The sequence below is a fragment of the Solea senegalensis genome, linkage group LG7, assembly GCF_019176455.1.
Source record: "Solea senegalensis isolate Sse05_10M linkage group LG7, IFAPA_SoseM_1, whole genome shotgun sequence".
Classification (NCBI taxonomy): Eukaryota; Metazoa; Chordata; class Actinopteri; order Pleuronectiformes; family Soleidae; genus Solea; species Solea senegalensis.
In genome coordinates this window covers 20590389-20608489 of record NC_058027.1, presented here as the reverse complement: position 1 = coordinate 20608489, position 18101 = coordinate 20590389, and the positions used below count along the sequence as shown (strand labels likewise).

Genomic DNA, 18101 nt, shown 5'->3' with positions numbered 1-18101 from the left:
GACTTGTTCTGACTTGAGTGTTGTCTTCCAAACATGCAGAGATGCCATTGGTGACTGATAGACATGTCAGACAGGACAGTTTCTGGTGCATTAAAAAAAAAACCTCTACATTACATTGTTTGCCATTTTTAGTGTTATAATGGTAGTCCCGTTCCCTCTTGCATCTTGTTTTATGTCAGATGCCTTCTTGTGATTGGCTGTGTCATTCTCTGAGTGAGGAACTATGCATCAGTGTCCTCGTCATGTCATCACCATGAGCACGACAACCGCATGGTTACAAAAAAAAAAGTCCTTGCTGCTCACTGGCTTGAACATGAAAAACCTGACTTGTCCTGACTTGAGATGATGTAACGTGTGTATATAAGAGCTCTCTGCTTCACTTGCACCGACCACTGTGTTGGGACAATGAAGGCGATCAGAAGACTGTCCGTTATGACATTATCATCGAGGTTTTTTTTGAAAGGGATTAGTCAAAATGTGGCTTTATATAAACTGGGTCATTCTCCTATGTCGGGACGGAGCTCTATGCGAGGCTACTACGCAATCAAGTATCCTGTGCTGGAAGGACATGCCCATGTGCGGGTGGTTGACCTCCGCACTGATGCGGTCAAGAAACCTGGGCCTGCAGTGCTTCGGGCCATGGGGGCGGCTGCAGGCAGTGGAGAAGTGCACGTTACTGGTAAGTAAGCAGTGTCAGACCTAAGATTTCATTAAGGGCTTACATTTTACACATTGCTGTAAATAACAAAATACAAAATTCATGTAGCAGTAATTTCTATTTCTAGCAACTTTCACTTTTACTCCACTACATTTCCCCTTTACATAGGTGCAATATACATTCAATCTTTGTTTATACTGTATATATTCTGGAAACTGTCTATAATGTACATTCTATTTTACCTTTTTTAATAGTCTTAGTGTTAATATCTTTATATATTGTACTTTTTTTGTAATGCATGTTTATTATTTATAATCTTTATCTTTACTGTCTTTGCTGTGGTAAAGATGTACATTTCCCCACTGCGGGACAAATAAAATATTATCTTATCTTAGTTACTACCAAATAAAATCAGAAGAAGAAGAGTTAGTAATGGTCTGTATTTATATAGAGCTTTTCTAGTCTTGATGAGCTGCTTTACACTACAGTTTTGTCATTCACATGCTTCCTCAAGGACACATATAGACTAGCAGGGCCAGGAATTGAACCCACAACCTTCCACGTGAATGAAAACTCACCCTACCACTTTACTTTTACTCAACACTCTGCTTCCAATCTCTGGAATTCACTCTCACCAGACATCTGCAACTCTGACTCTCCTCACCTGTTCCCATGTCTGTTTACTGTGTCTTCCTGTCGTCTGTTTTTCTCACATAACAATTTATTTATTTATTTTTATTTATTGTTTGTCTTTGTAAAGTGTCCTTCAGTGTTGGAAAGTACAGTTAATGGCATATTCTTTAAGACTTTTACTTAAGTAATATTACAAAAAGAGACTTCAACTTCTACCAAAGTCATTTTCTGCTAAGATACTTTTACCCAAGTGTCCCTTAAAGTTTCTTTATACGGGCATAGATTTTTACATACAGGGGCCATATAAGCTGCATAAAGATTTTCAACTCTCACCCAAGAGGCTTCTTCAGTTCTGACAATGTGGTGGAAAAACCCCCCAGATATTTTGCACGTGTGAAGCTGAAACTTGTCCAGTGAGTTGTTAACGTTATTCAGCCCCGTCACCCAGATTCAGGCGGTCACTTGAGAGACCGAGACTGCTGCATGTTGGACTTCACTATTGTTGTTCTGTGTGTCAAATTTATACTGGAGATGCTACTGCCAAGATAATTAATATAAAGAATGAAGAAGTAAATGCTTTATGGGTGAGAACCAACAGCTTTCATATGTATCTGTGTTTAGACTAGTTTAGACTATGTGTCTAGATTCAGTGATATAATATGCAACATTTCTGCATTGAAATGCACTAGGACTGACCCATGAGGTTCAAGGTTCAAGGTTCAAGGTTTCTTTATTGGTACCCAAGGGTAAAATTATTGTGCAGACAGGAGATACAGCAGTTCACACATACCAACAGTAAAATATAAAATCATTCTCACAGAATGTTAGTGCAGCATTGAGCAGAAAGGGGAGGCATATGTACATATGTGAGCCTATGCCTATTTCATTCAATAATGAAATAGCAGCAGGCACAAAGCTAGTCCTGTAGCGCTTTGTTTTCCCCTTAGGAGCCAACAGCCGACGGCCAGATGGGAGGAGCTGGAATTCACTCTTTAAGGGATGGGAACAGTTCTCACAAATTGACCTAGCTTTCTGCTGTAACTGAGTGTGGAAGAATACTGACAAGCTTGGTTGAGACTCCCCAATAAGTCTACCTGCCCACTTAACTATTTGGCTAAGTAAGTTCATGTCTTGCAGTGCCAGATTACCAAACCATGCTACAAGAGAAAAAGACAGAAGGGATTCGATGAAGGCTTGGTAGAACACTGTCAGTAACCTTTTCTCAAAATGGAAACGGGACAATTTCCTACGACACGCCAAGCGTTGAAGGCCTTTTTTACATACTGCCTCACAATTCTTGGTGAAGGTCAGTTTGGAATGACCGTCCCTAAATACTTATAGCTGTCAACACAGTCCACAGGTTGGCCTTTGATGGTTGTTGGGTCCTGGGTTGGAGCATGCATTCTAAAATCAATAATCATGTCCTTTGTTTTGGATATGTTTAGCTCCATGGAAGAGTCATCACACCAGCTAATAAAATCATTAAAAACTGGACCATGGCCGAACTCAGACACACAATGACTGTATAGTCAGCAAATTTCTTTGAGGGCCACTGGTCGAAAATCAGTAAGGCCTTTAGGTTTGCTCACTTTAGGAACCGGGATAATTACTGCCTGCTCCCACACATAAGGTACAGTTTGTTCCTTTAAGGACATGTTAAAAATAAAGTGAAAGATGGAACTCAACTGCCTTGCACAGACTTGAGTAAAATGCCACTAATTTTATCAGGGCCAGGAATTTATTTAATTTAAGAGAGAGGAATGACTTTTCCACTCCCCTCTGCTCTATGATAAAATGCTGGTCATCTTTAACTTGACTCCTCAGACTCTCAGTTTCCTCTCTGAAATCAGATCGATCGAATCTCAGGTAGAAGTAATTGAGGGCACTGGCGAATTCATCGTCTGTCCTAAAGCCATCCATGGCGATGCTGGCATGCTATAGCTTTCATGCCAGACCAGGCTGAAGAAAGGTTCCTCTCTGCCAGTTTGCTCTCTACTGTAGATTTGTACTTCTGTTTAGCCTTTAACAGCTTCTTTTACCTCTCTTTTAGCTGCCTCGATTTCAAAAGGACCTCGCTGGCCAAATGACAGTTTTTTTCTTTAACAGAGAGGATTTGACTGCCTTGGTCATTCATGGTTTATTATTAGGATAAACCGTGATGTTTTTAGTGGGGATTATCATATCATAGTTCATGAATGTCGTTACAAGAGTCTTTGAACATCTCCCAGTCAGTACAGTCAAAGCATCCTTGGAGGCAGGTGGTGGCCTCCTCTGACCAGATTTTGACCTCTTTGGTGTGGACTTTTTCCCTTTTCAGCACAGATTTGTATGAGGGGAGAAGGAGCACACAGTTATGGTCAGCAGAGCCTATGGGGGCAGCCTGATTGATTTATAAGCTCCCTTAACTGAACCATAACAAAGATCCAGAGTTTTGTCCTTCCTGGTTAGACATACTGTAACATACTGATAAAAGTTTTTTAGGGAGTTTTTAAGGACACGTGATTGAAGTCACCCACTATAAAATTTGGTGCTTTGGGACGCAATTAGTTGCAGTGAAGCTATTTGTCTGTTGACAATGATCAAGATAATTATCAATGTGTTCTGACACCAATACTGGTGAGTCTCTGCTTCAATATTGCGTAATCCACAGTGTCACAGGCTTTTGAAAAATCAATGAAAAGGGCTGCCACAGTATTGTTGATTGTCATGTCATTTATTACTGTAAAAGCAAAACTGATTGTGATCTGCAAGTTGAAAGAGAGAGGGGAACATTACAAAAATATAAGAGAACAAAGACACAAGAGTTAGCTGTGAGATACTTGTGAAACGCTGCCATAAATCTTTCCATATTTGCCGTTTTCCTGCAGAGCTACAGAAAATTGCAGCAGATATGTGTGGGATGGAGGATGCACTGTTGGTCCCCACAGCAACCATGGGTAACCTTATTGCAGGTGAGCTGAGTCGTCACTGGTGGAATCCATTCTGTGAGGTCAGAACAGTCAAAAATAAAACTACATGTTCTTCATTTTGCAGTGATGGTGCACTGCAGTGAGAGGGGCGACGAGATGATAGTGGGCGACTTGTCCCATTTGCACATGTACGAGCAAGGCGGAAGTGCACAGGTCAGTGTATCACACCGCGATCACCGTCCCACAACAACACAACAGATCAGTTTCCAGTTGTAGAAGTTCAGTGTGTGCTTTTGTGTGGACTCAGGTGGCCGGCGTCCACACCACCACAGCAACCACCCTCCCTGATGGGACATTTGACTTGGAGCAGCTGGAATCAAGGATCCGCCTTGGATACCCTTTAACCTATTACTGCCGCACACGCCTAATATGTCTGGAGAACACACATAACACACAGGGAGGACGTGTGATGCCTCTGTCCTTCCTGCAGGATGTGAGTGGGAATCCTTTTCTAAATATAATTCACTCTGTTCTGCACAGGTGGAGTTGTGTCCAGTCTGCATGGTGCCAGGCTTGGCTCCACAACTGTGGGGTTGTTCTGGTCTGACGGGGTTTAGTTCCACAAACATCACCCCGTTTCCATGGTTGTGGAATCAAACCTGTCTCCTTGTAGACTGAACAAACTTATGGCTGTGAACAAAGCCGCCTTGCCATGAAACCCTGGGTCATAATGTCTTAAAATGTTCTTTATAAGAATTGAACCTTTGACATCAGAACCTCACAGCAGTGTTCATATGAACTGAGATACCTGTTCAGGTTTTCTTGGAGCTTTTGACAGTTTACAGTTGAATTACTTGAACTCACAACCTCAGACATACAAGTTATTCTTACCCTTTCTTGGTGTTTTTAAGTTCAGTTTTTGGTCTGAAGTTTTAAAAAACTTTTTTTTAATGTAGGCACGATTAACGTGCTAATTAATTCATTTATGAAATGTTCATAGTTGTTTTTGTTTGTCATGGGCTGTAACATTTTTCCACCAAGTTATGTGACATTTATTGCAACTTATTTACGGCTTTCTTCAGCCACATTTCACCTCAGGGTGCACTACTGTGCCATTTTTTTTGCCATCGTGCCAAAAAAAATAGGTACATTTTGAAAGAGATACAAGAACCTCGGCAGGGAAACCATCTTGATGGCATTTATATTTGTGTGCCAATTTTTGTACGTTTTCACCACCATTTAGGGCCTCAAAAGTCTGATTGTTGTAGAAAAGTCCTTGCACCACTGTGAGGCTCTTGTTTGAAAAAGCTGCTTGTGTCTTTAAGTTAGGCTTGGGATACACAGATACTAATTAAATACCTTGCTAAGCTGGTGTAACGTGGTGTAGTACTGGTCAATGTGTGCCCTCTGCTAGAATAGCCTTTATTTGTCATTATGCAAGTAAAAACCCATTTATTAGTCTCTTAATGGCTCTTATTTGGCCTTGGATTTCTCATTGTTCACCACTTGTGGTTTACACTCCTGTCCCCTTGTGTTTGTTTGACATTATTTGTTAAAAACGTGTGAAAGCAGTTGTGATTTTTGCCTCATGGAAGCAGATGGGCAAAAAAAATAAAATCTTAGGCTGTATATAAAAATGGACATAGTTTTCCAGTTGTGAAATTCACAAATGTCACCTGCAACCACAGGCACTGGTCTCCACTCATACTGTATGTGCCGTGCCATTTTGTTTGTTTTACTTTAAATGAAATCACAATTTACAGAATCAACATCATGTTCTACTGAAATAGACATTAACTCTAATCTAACTTACTGTTGCAACCAGAGGAGTCTATTTTCTCTGTATTTATACCCGTCATATGTACAGTCTTGTGGAAATTACAGCATCTCTCAACGGTTTGATCATCTTTGGGTGGTTTGTCTTTATTTCCAAGGTTCGGGCTTTGGCAGATAGATACGGTCTATCAGTTCACATGGATGGAGCCAGGGTGGTGAATGCCGCCGTGGCCCAGGGGGTTCCTCTATCGACCATACTGCAGCACACACACAGCGTCACTATAAGCCTCTGCAAGGTGGGATATGAAAAACATTAGAAAAGGTCTGCACATACTGTATTCTTGGAGAATCTATATGTGTTAAGTCAAAATAAATACAAAATTGATATTCAAATGATGGTGTGTAACAGGTCCTGGGTTCCCCTGTGGGGGCTATTCTTGCTGGACCCCGAGACTTCATAACACGAGCAAAGCGGTGTTGTAGAGTTCTGGGAGGGTCTATGGTAAAGGCTGGTGTATTAGCAGCAGCTGGAAAAGTGTCTTTACAGCATAGTATTATGATGGGAAGACTGGAGCAGGATCATCGCAATGCAAAAATCTTTGCTCAGGGTAAGGTGATCAATTTTGTTAGTGGAAATTTAACTAACCAAGTGGCTGCTATGGTGTTTTTGTTCATGCTTCTTCTGTGTTGTGTTCTGTCAACCAGCCGTGCACGACTGTGACCTGTTCACCTTGGACTTGGCGTCCGTGGAGACAAACATTGTGCGCTTCTATCTTAACGGCTGCAGCTGGAGTCCCTCTGAGTTCTGTGATCGCATGGGTATGGTTTGTGAGAAAGAAAAGGCCGCACTGGGACAGCCGATACAGGTTCCCATGTACCCGTTTTATGGAAACTCAATACGGGCTGTGTGGCACCCTATGGTGACCGCTGAAGATACCCAGCTGGCCATCAAGAAAATGCACTTTGTTATTTCTCAGTACATGGAGGAAAAACCAAGGGCCATTAAGGCTTGATGTTTCCTCACGTAGAAAGTTTAAATCGATTGTCCATGTCAAGTAAAACAGCAGCACAGTGTTGGCTGTTCTATATATTTTACGTCTTCTTACGTGTTGTTGAGTCAAACTTATGATAAATTTTATAAAATATAAAGTAGCAATAACTGTGCAGAAGTCACAAAAATTTACCCTTTTTTTTCTTCTTTTTGTTCATAAAAACGAGCCAAGTGAACTGTGAACTGTGACGTATTTCCAAATTTCACAAATTCAATCCGATGTTGAACGAGTACTTTGCTCAGGTGTGTTTTTTTAATCAGATTGCAGAGGTTGCACTGTGTATATACTGTTTGTTTTAAAAAAGCAGCCAAAAATGCTCTGTGTTCTACGGGTTAAATCATTTTTACAACATAACATGAGGCCCATTTGCTGTATCGTTTTTTATAAAATTCTTTGTTTTCCAATGATTCATGCTGCTACTTTTTTAATGATCATGTCATACTATATATATATTTTTTTTTTACATCTCAACTGATAGAGAACTGTCCCGAATGAATGGTCTCTCTCTTCTGTCCCCACTTCGCCCGTCACTCTTTCCCTCTGTCCCCACTCTGTCCCCCATTTTTACTTTCACCCCAACCACTGCAATCTTTTTTTGAGTCTGGCTCTCAGACATTTCCTGGTGTTAAAAGTAAGGATGGGACGACACCACTTTTTTGGGTCCAATATCACAAACTTGAGTACAATCTACCGATACACATATTAGCCCGATACAGCCATTTATGAACTGTGAAGCTGTTAAAGGAATACTTTGCATTTAGCTTTGAATTACTAGAATAGAAGAAAGGAATATTGTGTTTCCCAAGCTCAGTTTCTCCTGAGTCAAGAAATATCTTCATTCTTTTCTTTGTTACGTGCCCACCAGTGACACTTGGTCCGAGTCTTGGTCCGAGACTTGAAACTGCAACGCTAATTCTGCACTTTTTAGACCCACTCGTTGGGGGACGGGACCTCATTCCCAGAATGTAAACAGTGTCCGCCATCTTTGCTAACAGCTACGCTAACAGGACCAAGTGTCACTGGTGGGCACGTAACAAAGAAAAGAATGAAGATATTTCTCGACTCAGGGGAAACTGAGGTTGGGGAAGTATCAAAAATACTACCCCTATTCTAGTAATACAAAGCTAAACGCAAATCTGTGAAGTATTCCTTTAACAACACATTTTGTGCAGAGTCATTTCACAGACATAATTCTGCCAACTGTGTAACAAATATTGTTCTCCCAAAAAAAGAAGAAATACACAGCCAAAATACGACTCAGCTATTTGACATTTTTGCAGTCTGTGCATAGTGAATAATGTGATATATGGGATTTCTGCCTTACTATGTGAAGTGCCTCAAGGTCCTGAATGTTGTGATTTGGCGAGATACAAATAAAACCTTTTTTCACTTAATTTACTACAGTGCGACATTTTTATTGCTATATTAACAGAGCGACACATTAAAACCACAGACAATTACCTTTCCAGTCTTAAAGGAATACTTCACCGATTTGCATTTAGCTTTGTATTACTAGAATACAAAGTATTTTTGAAAAATTGTGCTTCCCAACCTCAGTTTCCCCTGAGTCGAGAAATGTATTCATTCTTTTTTTTTTGTCACGTGCCCACCAGTGACACTTGGGGCAAGGCTTTAAACTGCAGTGCTAATTCAGCACTTTTTAGGCCCACTCATAAAGGGACGGGACCCCATTCCCAGAATGTAAACAGTGTCTGCCATCTTTGCTAACATTTATGCTAACAGGTTAATGGCTAGCTAAGCTATCCACATTCAGAGTTCAGTGTTGTTTAAGACAGAGACATGAGACAGATACTGTATCTGACGCACAATTGTTTTGGAGAGTTTATTAAAAAGGGAATACAAAAAAAATTCCAACTGTAGAGATCTACAGCGGAGTCAAAGCAAGCAGACATGTTGATCATCAAGTCAACAGCACACAGCAGCATCATTGCATTTCTAAGCATTCCTGTTTTCTACAACTTTAGTTTAGCGCTCTTCGTCACATTATGCTCAGCACCTGGTCAACAACAACAACAACTGATCTGTTCAGTTTGAGACAAAGGTCACCTGTGGTTAACTAGCTTTGTTTTCTGCAAGAGTGATGAGACGACAGCAGGATCACATAGAGAGGAATTGTTTGCGGGGGGCTTTTAAGTGTCTTTTCCTTGACTTCAATGAGCTGGAGGAAGGTGAAGATATGTCCACTCTCAACAGAGTTGAGTTTTAGTACTACTAAGAAAAACAAACAAAAATCCACAGGACCAGTAGACGTTTGAAGAACAATGAGCATGTATGCGACTATTTCTGTGTATTGCTCAAGTCCAAACGGACAGCTTGGTATCGGTGAAGTACCCTGACTGAAGATGAGGATGAGTTTGAGGACACAGAGCCTGCCTCTGGCACAGATGTGATAAAAAAAAAAAGAGATTCATTTCACTTCTCTGTGAAATTTCAGGAAATTTTCATCTCAAAATTAAGATCAACCTCAATTTTTTTCACGAAGCCTGAATCCTTCCACCAAAGGGTTAAAAAAAGAGAAAAGAATGAAAATTAAAAAAAACAAGATTAAAGCATGTCAAACATAAATATATAACCATTAATGCATATATTATACTCAAATGAACTAGATTTTGTAAAGTGCAATGTTACAAAGAAACAAAAGAAATACTGTGATTGGAAAGCATATACTGATGTTTTAGGATGGGAAAGACGTGTTGATTTTTCTAGTTCAGTTCAAATCACGAGTCTTTTTGACTTTAAATGTCCTTCATTACAGCGAGAAGACACGGAAATCAAAACATTTGGCCATGTTCTCTGCTGAAAGAGTTTAGAGTCAGTGGAGCTTCCCATCAGTCTTTGCTTCTTCATCCTGCTCCGAACAGAGGGTGGGGTGGAAGTGGCAGGGACAGTCCCTCAGGGTGTTTGCCGACACCCTGCAGTCAAACCCAGATGTCCCACGGTGCACTTTCTGGGTCTCTCAGGCCACCAACTTCAGTCGTCCTGTGAGGAGAACCAGACCATGAGTCAACAGTTAAGTGACACATCCAGACCCTGCATCAAACCATGTCCACATGTCTCAGAATAAATATGAAAACATGTTTTCCTTTCAATCTGGTGATAAGTTATGGGACTAAAAAATGACGCAATGTTAGAGTTTTGATACATTTAAGTGATATATAAAGCTTTTTCTCGGCCAACAGGTGTCCCCACGAGGACATCTGAGGGGGGTTGTGGTCTACAAGGACAACAGAGGGTCTTTATGGACCATGAGGACACCTGCAAGGGGAAAAATGGGAGAAACCTCAGGAGGAGCCACAGAGGAGGGATCATTCTCCAAAGATGGACACGTGTGTGCAGTAGGTGCCACATGTACAGAAACAAGTTCTGCAGATTACAAACAAAACTTGGGTAAAGCCAGACTGTCACTGTCAAACACTGTCAATATCACAGAAAAATGCAGCGGAACACCTGCGGGCCACGATTTAAAATCCCAGATTGTCTCCTGATTATGAACTTTAGTGTGAGCAGTTAACACGGCAACACAAATGAAAAACATTTCCTTATCATATTGTGCGCTTAAACGGCTGAACATTTTATGGGGGGAGCCTTTAATTAATTGGCTGAAATCTGTTCTCCTTGTGTCTATGCTGGCAGCCATGTTCATAGTGAGCGTGAGCATGAGCTGAGAGTTTTCCCCCGAGGTGTTTGTGGGAGGCAGTCGCAAGAATGGGACGGACGGAAAGACAAACTGAAAAGTGGTCTGTGGAGCTGTGGAGCCGCGACGGAACGTCAGATCACAGATAAGGAATGTATTGAATGTCAAAGGTCAAATCATGACACACACGAACATAATAAAACAGCAGATTTCTGAGGCGCACACACACACTTACTTGTACAGCATTCTAAGTGACGACACATATATTGCCTTGCCTCTTATAATAAACTTAACTATCACACTCCTGGCCTAAAACCAATTCTCAACCCTCAAAAAAACCTTTAAATTTGCAAGGACAAGCCACAATGACCTCAGAAGGTCAAACTGTCCTCATGAAGACAGGTTTGAATCAGAATTCCAACTCATAGCTAACTAAAAAGCATGTATATCTATATATATATAGATATACATATATATATATGTATGTATATATATATACATACATATATATATAATATATATATATATATACATACATATATACATATATATATACATACATATATATATATATATATATATATATATATATATATATATATATATACATATATATATATATATATATATATATATATATATATATATATATATATATATATATACATATACATACACACACAGTTTAGTTCAGTTCAGTTTAGAGTGGGGCAGGTGGTTGGAGTAGTGTGTGTGTGTGTGTGTGTGGGGTTACCGACCTTTGCTGCAGACTGAACCCATGGAGTCCTGGACTAAAGACGTCCCATCCTAAAATCTATACGGCCTCGTGTGAAGAGGCGTGAAGTTGCAGAACTAAAATGTTCCAAATATGACACAGCGGACGACATCAGCACCGTAATACCTAATCCTGTTTATTGGAGGTGGAGGAGATGTCGACTGGACTTGGGGTTTTTTTTGGAGGTGGGGGGGTAATCCTGCACCGCTGCAGTGTTCCATTTAGCTCTTCATGAGGTCACTGTCATGCGAGGCCGGCTGCTGCTGGGCGGCGTCCATGAGAGAGGGCAACAATTGCAAGATTACATCTTTAGATTAGATTGTATTTCCCTCTCTCTCTCTCTCTCTCTCTCCCTCCATTCATTCCCTCTCAGCCTCATCTTTCTCCAGACTCATCGGTATTTATTTATTTGTTTTGTTCATCCTTTCTCATTTTCCCTGAGCCCTTTAATCCCCGAGCTGTCCACAAAGTATCCAAAGCACCAGAGTAATGCTCTCTGCTTGTGCTCACTTCACTGCACCCATGTGTTTGACTTTTAAATGTAGTCGTTGTTCTCTAATCAGGTGCTAATTCTGAGTCTGTTGCCGTTACCAACCCGCCTCTCCACAACTTCAGCGGCAACCAAGCAACAAAGGTAATAAATAGGATGAAGAGAAAGAAAAAAAAAAAAGAAGAAATCATGGAAAGGGTTCAAAAACTGTTTTTGTCCTCCATATATTTATGTTAGTGAGAAATCGCTCTCGCGTTCTCACCTCCCTCTCGTTCCCTCTTGCACACAGATGCAAGTGAAATAACTCACGTACTCTGCTCACTGTGCAAACGAGCAGCAAGAACCAGACAGATTATATGAAGACTAAATCTAATGGAAAAGAAATGTTTTTTTATTTATAGACAATCAATAAAAAGATGATCAGTAACTGTAAACAAACACAACTGTACCTCAAAGGTCACTGAAGAACTGATTCAAGAACAGTGAAACCACGATATCAAGGTACTATCTATAGACACATTTCACCAATCCTGATTCAGTGTCAGCCTTCATAATCATGTCTGCCCTGGTTTCTGTATCATCTAAAACTAATTAAAACCAAACTGATCAGAAACAAGAACATTTAAACCCACACCAGTGGGAAAACGTCTGTCTATAATGACAGAAAACATTGTTGGCAACCTTTTATTGAAATCCACAGTGTTTAAATTCAAATGTAGTAGTTTAATCCCTCGCCCTGTCCAGGGTGAACCCCTATGTCAGCTGGGATTGGCACCAGCGCCCCGCTGCGACCCTCATGTGGAGGATAAAGTGGTAGAAGATGAATAAGTTGAGTGAGTTAAATCCATGTTTGACCCGCTAACATAGAGGGGGTGGAGCTTATGATCGACAATACAGCCAGCCACCAATGTTTTGACACAGTCCATCTCTGTATACAGCAGTGATGATCGCTTTAAGACAACAAGGGAAGCTCAGCTTCCTCTAAAATGTCAAAGTCAAATTTCAATACTAAACGTGCGCTAGAGCGTGATTAGCTCAGCTTCACCAGTTTTCTATGGGATGGCACAAAACTGTGGTGATCTCTACGGTGATTGAACAAATGCGGTAAAAATGTCCCTTCCGGGGAAGCTCAGCTTCTCTGGGAGTCAATGGAGCAGCTAGTGGGCAGGCGCGGACGCTGGAGGAACTGTCTGAAAGGCAGTTTTTGATCGACAGCGTTGCAGAAACATTCACAAGGCGGCGGCTTTTTCTGCCTCAGTCCTGTGTGGATTTTGCGAGGGAAGTCTGTAGACAGCTGGTTGTTGTGTGTTATTATCGTGTTTCCTTGCTCTAGTTGTTCGTTTGCAGAATTTATGTAACAATGAATGTATAAATTAGTGAGCCGGAAATGAGCTATCCCTGTTTCAAAGACCAGCAACCACCACTGGTTTCCAGGCTATTATATAACCTGAAATCCTAATATCTGGATCATTATTGATATTTTATTTTAGATAAAGTCTGAACTCATGTATGAATGCTCACACCAATACTGTATCAATCCACTCATATAAGATCAACACTTCCAGGCAACTTTCCAAACCCTTAATCCAGTAAGAGCACACCAACTCAGAACTGCGCTTCACACAAAGCTTTTACAACGACGAAGCCTTGTGTTATGTAAAAAAATACAATCACGATCAGTTGACAACTTGTTAACTCCTCCTTCTGATTTAAACTAATCCTTCCATGCAGAAGACCATAGATCAGTCAGCTCCAAGAGGATGTTCCCTCCTTCCGGCCAAGGCATTGATCATTCTCTCCCGACCTAATCGACCTGAGCTTTTCCTGGTGTAAACATAAACTTTCATCCACAGGGCAGCACACTCATAATCCCACAGCAGGGATTATACCGTGAGGTCATTTCTGAGGATCAGATTGTGGGGGGGATTTGAAATATATCCTTAGGGAGATTCAGGAATATGCATTGGGTGGCCAGTGAAGAACAGGGAGTGATGGATGGATGGATGGATGGATGGGAGGAGGTATGAAGAGGAGAAGAGAATATTCTGATTTGCAGCTCACCTATATCCTTCTCTTTGTGGGTCTTGATGAGTTCGGCGAGCTCAAAGTTCCCGGCGATAATGGCTACCTGGAGAGCGACAGAGAGCACAAAGAAACGGCTTAAAAAGAGGGGAAATCAATTAAAAAAAGACAAACAATCCAAATTAAATTAGGGAAAGAGCGCAAATAGTCTTTGAAATAAAGAAAACAGTGAGGGATTATGTCTCCTGGAGTTGCGTCTAGGGCAGATAATCTCTGCCGCAAAGGCTGCTGGAAGTAGCTGGAATATAATATGCAGTGATTCCTTTGAGGTCCAATCTCCATGGCTTTAATCATCTGCAGCCAAGAATCTAATAATCTGTGACACACACACACACACGTGTACAAACCAAGATTCACACATGACACCATCGCGTGCACATGCAAAGTCACATGTTTGAGGTGTATGTGAGCGAAAGAGATGAGGCAGCAGTTTCCTGAGCGACAAATCACTGCTGCAGGAATATTCAATGTCATCAGGAACTCTATCCAGGCAGTTAAATACTTAAATTGAAGTATTTTGGGATGGAGGCTCTCCGTCTTGAGACCCTCCCACCAGACAAGAATAGACGGACACACAAGCTTCGTACACGACAGACGACCTGAGGCCATTTCTCCATCTCTGAAAGGCTCCGCCCATGTTACCACGTCTCGCGGCTTTCGTTACTTGGCTTTATTACGTGACTTTTGCTCTGATGGGACACGTAGATGTTGTTGTTAAGGAGCGCTCTCTAACTCTTTGAACTGTCTCCCATGACAGGCCAGATTTCCCTCATGCTGGAAATAGTCTCGCGGAGGTGCAGCAGTCTGGGTTTTTATCTCACATCACTTGATTTACATTACGACGAAAGATGACTACAGAACTACTAATCGATAACCACAGAAATATACACTCAGTGGAGCTTTTTTCTTTTGGTTGGTACTGAATAAAGTGGTACTGTTTTGCATTTATATATGTAAATGTATGATCAAGATGACATCTCCAGGATTTCCAGAGAGTCTCTGGGTGAAAATGCCTTGTTGACGCCTGAATAGTTACGTTATTTAACTATCTACTGTATAATTATGCCACGCTTCAGAGTGGGGATGAAAAGCTGTGATGAATCGTAATGAACCAGAGCACATGTTGCTTTCTTTTAGTAGTGATTGACAGCCTTAAAACTTACTTTAATTATATTGTGAGTGAAATGACTATGCTTCTTAATATGAATGTGTTTTTTTAATTATTTGTTGTGTGTGACAGTTGTATACATGTGTTTGTGTTGTTGAAATGTGTGATCATGCTGTTATGCTTTCCTTCTCGTGCCAGGACGCTCTTGAAAAAGAAGCATTTATTATGGATTCATCATCTCCTTCACAGCAAATCCACGTCTGGAGTTCTGATCTAAATGGTCACTTCACTCAGGAGAGTGTGCTGTTCTCTATGTGTCCACCAGGGGACAGTAAAGAGATTTCCTACTGGATCTCTAGCTGTCGCTGACCCAGAATCAGGTCAACACTGCCTGTTGTCGTGTTGCTGCTCTTAACAGGTTTCACAGCAAGAGTCAAGTTAGCGTCTCTCTCCCTCTCTCACACACACACATGCACACATATTTATGTCCATTTTAAAACTTGCATTGCCTTATATCCCTAACCTGAACCAAAACCAGTTAATGCCCAATCCTAACTATAACCTAATCACTTTAAATTGTAGGCCTAAACTTAAAAGGCCCAAAAAAGGTAAAGAAAATACAAGCACACATACACACATGCACACACACACACACACAGTATTATATAAGCCTGTTCTGATTCCTGGAGAACAAACAGAAGAACGAGGGAAGAGGAGAAGCGAGTGATGGAGGGAGGTGTTCTATTAAAGAAGTGATTCTTTGCTCCCTGACCTTTTCTTCATATAAATAAAAGCAGAAAAGCACTACACAGGATGTAGCGTGGCGCTTTTTTTATTCCAAAAGTAAGAATCCTTCTGAATGTTTCAACACGCTGCATTAATATGCAACGTGCTTTTTGTCTTAAAAAAAAAAAAAAGAGGAAGAAGAGGAGAAGAAAACCCCTGTTTTTAAATGAAAAAAATAAAGGATTGAGTAACTAATACAGCTGCGGTTCATGAAAGATGAAGGGCCGTGGAGGAGGGGATGTGTTCCTTGTTCCTTATTATAAATGCTGCCTGCTTCTCCCACTCGCTCTGAGGGTCTCCCTCATGTGTGACAGATATGTGACAGCCTGTTCTCCGACAGGAATGCTGATCCCAGAGCTGAGAGAGAGAGAGCGTGAGCGATGAAGTCGTTATGTCCACCCATCAATGGTGAACTGACTGATAATTATAAGCAAACTGACTCTCATTAGTAAAGGACGTTAAAATGTGTTTTAAAACGAATTTAGAATGTTGCCATTTTCATGCTGTGGGAAACGGAAGTGGGTCACACGGTTTGGTGGGGTGGTTAGCACTCTTGCCTTTGCAGCATGAAGATGAGCCAGACAGAACACAGGCTTTTCTGCATGGAGTGTACATGTTTTCACCGAATCTCCGGTCCAGTTTCCTCCCACAGTCCGGAGAAAACATGCAGATTTGGGGATTAGGCAAAATTGACCGTAGATGTGAGAGTGAATGGTCGCTGGTCTCTATATCTGGCCCTGCGATTGTACCAGGCTCCGTGATGTGGAGAATAAAGTGGTAGAAGATGAATGAAACAGAAGTTGAATGAAACCATATTTAGTTCTGTTTATGGAGAGGATGGTGACACTTCATGGTCTTTTTCTTTTGGTTTATCCAAGTGCTTTTTGCACCTAAACCAAACCTTGTTCATCTATATTTCCTTAAAACACCAAACAAAGCATCACAAAAGGTTGAAACTATTTCTGGTCGACGTCTATAGACATGTTAACAAGTAACAATTTTACACATACAGCATCTGTGGTTTCAGTCACGATTTTCCTGTCTTAAATCATTGCAATTAATGCTATTTTTGCTATTTTTTGTTAGATTCTTAAACAGGTGCAGCTTTCTGTCTGCACTCACGGTGGTCAGAGACATCGCAGATAGGATAAATAGATGCAACTCCCCATAGGCAAATTAAGAAATAGATCACAAGCACTGTATGCTGGTGAGTTAGGCTGGATTTTCAAGTCACTCACATAAATATTGACATTTTTCTTCATCGACGATTAACGCGATGATAGAAACTCACTACAATTAACTTTCTGTAAGTGCTTTTAATACCAGTCAGCGATAATATCGTCAATAAATAAATAAATAAGTCCTTTATCAGTCCCGCAGGGGAAATTCCTTCTCTGCATTTAACCCGCCCTCTACTAGAAACCTTCCTAGAATTAGCGCAGCGGCTGAGCATTGAGCAGCAGCAGGGGTGCAACCCCCTGGTTACAAGCCAGGTTCCCTTTCCACTTGGCCATGAGCTGCCCCAATCATATCATAATATTGAATGAATCCATCATATATTGTCCCATCGCTGTTAAACACCAGTGTTTTCCTGTCATATGCAAGTCACATAAAAGGTGCATTATTCATAATTCAGCTTCACAAGCTATCAGAAAACAAAATATAAATGATACAGTAGTACCGGTGGCTTGAGCAGAGAGTGATGTCAGAGTCGTAGCTGGTGCAGCAGCTGCATTTGCCTGCCATTAGAAATATGCTGCGTTCAAACAGCATGCAGTGTGAACACTCTCATGGGCGCTGAAATGAATACACAGCCAGAGGGCACACGCATCCAGCCATGCATCCAGTTTGAACCAAGCCTTGCAGTGAGTAACAACCCACAGGTGGCAGGAAGCATTTTATAATGTTAGCTGAAGGTGACTCTCTGGATTTACTTCCAAAAACATTTGCTGTTTTTCTAAAAGGCTTATATAGAGATTTTTGCTCTCACCTGCAGTACTTTCACAACCCACCAGGGGACTAATCTCACCGCTGTGCATTACTAGATTTACCATTATTCCAGTCCCACATGACCTGGACAACTGATGGATGTACTGTGTGTCAAGCACAGAGTCAAGCGTAATAACCAACTGTGAGGAACCGTGACATCTCAGTGTCCATCTGGAGACACATGACGG

At 41.1% G+C, this 18101-nt stretch overlaps 2 protein-coding genes across 2 annotated transcripts in view; one reads left to right on the top strand and one right to left on the bottom strand.

Moving 5' to 3' along the window:
• Nucleotides 1–332: 332 nt before the first annotated feature.
• Nucleotides 333–7128, top strand: LOC122772702 (probable low-specificity L-threonine aldolase 2). Its single transcript, XM_044030912.1, has 7 exons — nt 333–679; nt 4159–4242; nt 4325–4413; nt 4508–4693; nt 6135–6272; nt 6386–6584; nt 6682–7128. The coding sequence occupies exons 1-7, from the start codon at nt 406–408 to the stop codon at nt 6987–6989; spliced, it is 1278 nt and encodes a 425-aa protein (XP_043886847.1). The 5' UTR covers nt 333–405; the 3' UTR covers nt 6990–7128.
• Nucleotides 7129–10263: 3135 nt separating this feature from the next.
• LOC122772639 (SH3 and multiple ankyrin repeat domains protein 3-like) overlaps nt 10264–18101 on the bottom strand; it is a 73218-nt gene continuing 65380 nt past the window's right edge. Inside the window, exons 11-12 of the mRNA XM_044030827.1 lie at nt 14010–14076; nt 10264–10304 (exon numbers count right to left, since the gene is read on the bottom strand). Coding sequence (XP_043886762.1) covers nt 10264–10304; nt 14010–14076 — 108 coding nt within the window. The remainder of the gene's footprint in view (nt 10305–14009; nt 14077–18101) is intronic.